The following is a 2,616-nucleotide window of genomic DNA, read 5'->3' on the forward strand; positions in this document are numbered from 1 at the left end:
CCCCTGGTTGGTCTGGAGAGAGAGAGGAGAGCAGCACTTACCTGGGTTGCTCTTGGAGGTGCGCACTGGGGTGTAATGGTTTTTGGAAGAGGTCCTGACTGGGGTGTTCTCTTTGGGAGAGGTATCTATGGCTGAGATAGTCTCTCTTTCACAGTGTCCTATTGGGATTGGTCCCTGCTGCCTTAAGATGTCAGCCAGAGCCCTGGGGAGAGAGAAAGAGGGAAAAAATCATATTTTCACTCGTCAGCTAGAACTCAGGATTTTCAGTTCCACAAATCCAGCAGCAGCTGGATTTCTACCAGAAACAGAAAAAAAAAAAAAAAAGCAACAATATTCATAATAAAATAAAAAATACAGCTTAAAAGCTCAGTTTCTTTCAGTGTGGCTGCTGCAAGTAGTTCCTGGCTATTGTCAGTTTTTCATATGCTTCCCCTCATTCACTTCACCCCGGGGTTGTGCCATCCCTCCATCATTTTCCTTGCAGTGCAGATAAACTGCTCGTTGTAGCAGAAAGCTCCACCCAGAGTCACTCTGAACACATCACAGCCCTGGGACCTGCCCAAGGGGGCACCAAAACTGCCCTCCCCAAGCCACACTTCTTTCAGATTGACCCAAATCAGGAGTCTGGTCCCCACACTCCAGAAATCCTCGGGTTTTCCTGCACCACAGCAGTGGGGGGAGGGAGTTTTTGAGAGGAGAACCAGCAGCCCAGAAGAAAAGGATTAAACAACGTTCCTGGGTGAATGTCAACACAGCTATTAGCCTACCTTGAGCTTTCTGCCCATTAGGGATTTCTTTAATGGTCCTGAGGTTTCTCTGCTATTCCCCAAGAAAAAGCAATGCCACACAGTTCAGCTGCAGCCAATGTTTTCCCCTTGGATGGCTGGATACTCCAAGATTTTTTTTTCCTCTGTGAATATCATGGACACAGTGGAATAATCACAGCGTGAAATGCTCTGATTTTCTTAGTGCAGCCACAAGCTCTCACTGGAGCCACAGGGAAAGGAGGAAGGGGGTGACTTGTGTGGCTTTAAGGGACAGTGGCCTTTGAAGGATGATGGCGTTTGAAAGGCTCTTTTCTCTTGGCAGAGGGAACATGTCTGATGTCACCTTGGGTACCAAGAAAGATGTAAGGAGGAGAAATTCCTTCATTGCATATTGATGAGGAGGATGCTGGTGTTGCTCATATCTCCTGGCATTCCTTAAATGCCATATTTCTGGTCTTTCATATGAGAAATAGTTTGGGACTCGAGTCCCTTCCATTTTCCAAATGATTTCCTCTCCAGACTGCTGTCCCTGTGCATAATGGATTGCAACACTAATGTGCTCTACAAAAGAAACCCTTGGAAGATCTCAGAGGCTCCCAAAGAGGATTATGTTAGTTCACAACCATCCTGTGCAGAATATTTTTAACCATTTTTGATTATTTATTGCCTGTAGAGAGAGCAGAGACAGGGGTTGTAACCAACCATAGGGTGTCTGTGTGTGCACACACTGAGACAGGTGGAGTAAAGGGATTGTTGTTTGCAGGGACATGAAAGCACAGATTTTATTTAGTGCTAAGGCAGGCTCAGAGAGCAGTAACAGGTAGATACTGAGCCTTGTCCCAAGTCAAGACTCCTTTTGTTTGCTCCTAAATCCTCACTGAGAAAAAAAGAGCTGGCATTTGGTGTTCTCCAAAAGCTGCTGAATTCCCATGGGCTGGCACAGGTGCTCCCCATGGATGGTCATACTCAAGGTATCTCAGACTGGCCACCAGCTCACAGGACATGTTGGGAATTTTGGTTCTGTGTCCAAGGTTGTAGAGAACACGAGTGGCAGAACGAGGACCTGGAGCTGAGGCCTGAGGTTCCCACCCTGTGTGACACTGCACAGTCCCCTCCTGAGGAGAGGATCCATTCACCCAGTAATCCTGATGCATTCTATCCTACAGGATTCCAGCCCAGCACCTCCCCATTGCATTCCAGTCCCTGCTGACTGGAGAATATTTGGGAAGCTAAAGAGCTCTGTCCGTTTGGCATCACGATCCTGTTGGAGACAACACATTTTCTGAAGACAGCACGTTGGCAGAACTGAGCCCTTGGTACATATCTCCAAGATATATTAAGCATCAGATGACCATTTAATGGCATCTGCTGTACAGCAACACAAAGAGTCATTTTTCAATCACACAGATTGTATTAGCACCATTATTTACTGGCCCACAGTGGTTTGGGCTCATTTTGAACACTTGTCCAAGACACTTTTTGTGTCAAGAGTGCAATCACTCAGAGAGCAGAGGGAGGTGACAGATGAAGATGACTCTAAAACACTGTATAAAACTCTAGATTCCACTCAGCTTGATGCCATGGAGCCACCTGGGCAGGAGCAGCCAGGGCAGGGATCAGGGGGGTGGGTGGGGTGGGGAACACACAGAGCCAGCCCTGCAAACACAAAGGTGGGATGTGGAGCTGGAGGTACTGGTGGGGTGGAAATGGGAGAGGACAAACCAGTTCTGCCTGAAGCTGAGTGTGTTTAACCTGACCAAGAGAGGCACCACATCCCACCAGTGGGGAGCTGAAAAAGGGGCAGAGCAGGGCTGTTGGTGGAGCTGTAAACCAAAGGAGACAAGAGGCA

General features: G+C 47.7%; 1 protein-coding gene across 1 annotated transcript in view; it reads right to left on the reverse strand.

Moving 5' to 3' along the window:
- The window catches only part of SHISA6 (shisa family member 6), a gene marked incomplete at its 5' end in the record, with an annotated part of 218,201 nt that extends 217,994 nt beyond the window's left edge, over positions 1–207 (reverse strand). Inside the window, one exon of the mRNA XM_027691454.1 lies at positions 42–207. Within this exon, the coding sequence (XP_027547255.1) occupies positions 42–207 (166 nt within the window). The remainder of the gene's footprint in view (positions 1–41) is intronic.
- Between the last annotated feature and the right edge of the window lie 2,409 nt (positions 208–2,616).

Source organism: Neopelma chrysocephalum, unplaced genomic scaffold, assembly GCF_003984885.1.
Source record: "Neopelma chrysocephalum unplaced genomic scaffold, ASM398488v2 Primary Assembly neopelma1_84, whole genome shotgun sequence".
NCBI classification, from domain to species: domain Eukaryota; kingdom Metazoa; phylum Chordata; class Aves; order Passeriformes; family Pipridae; genus Neopelma; species Neopelma chrysocephalum.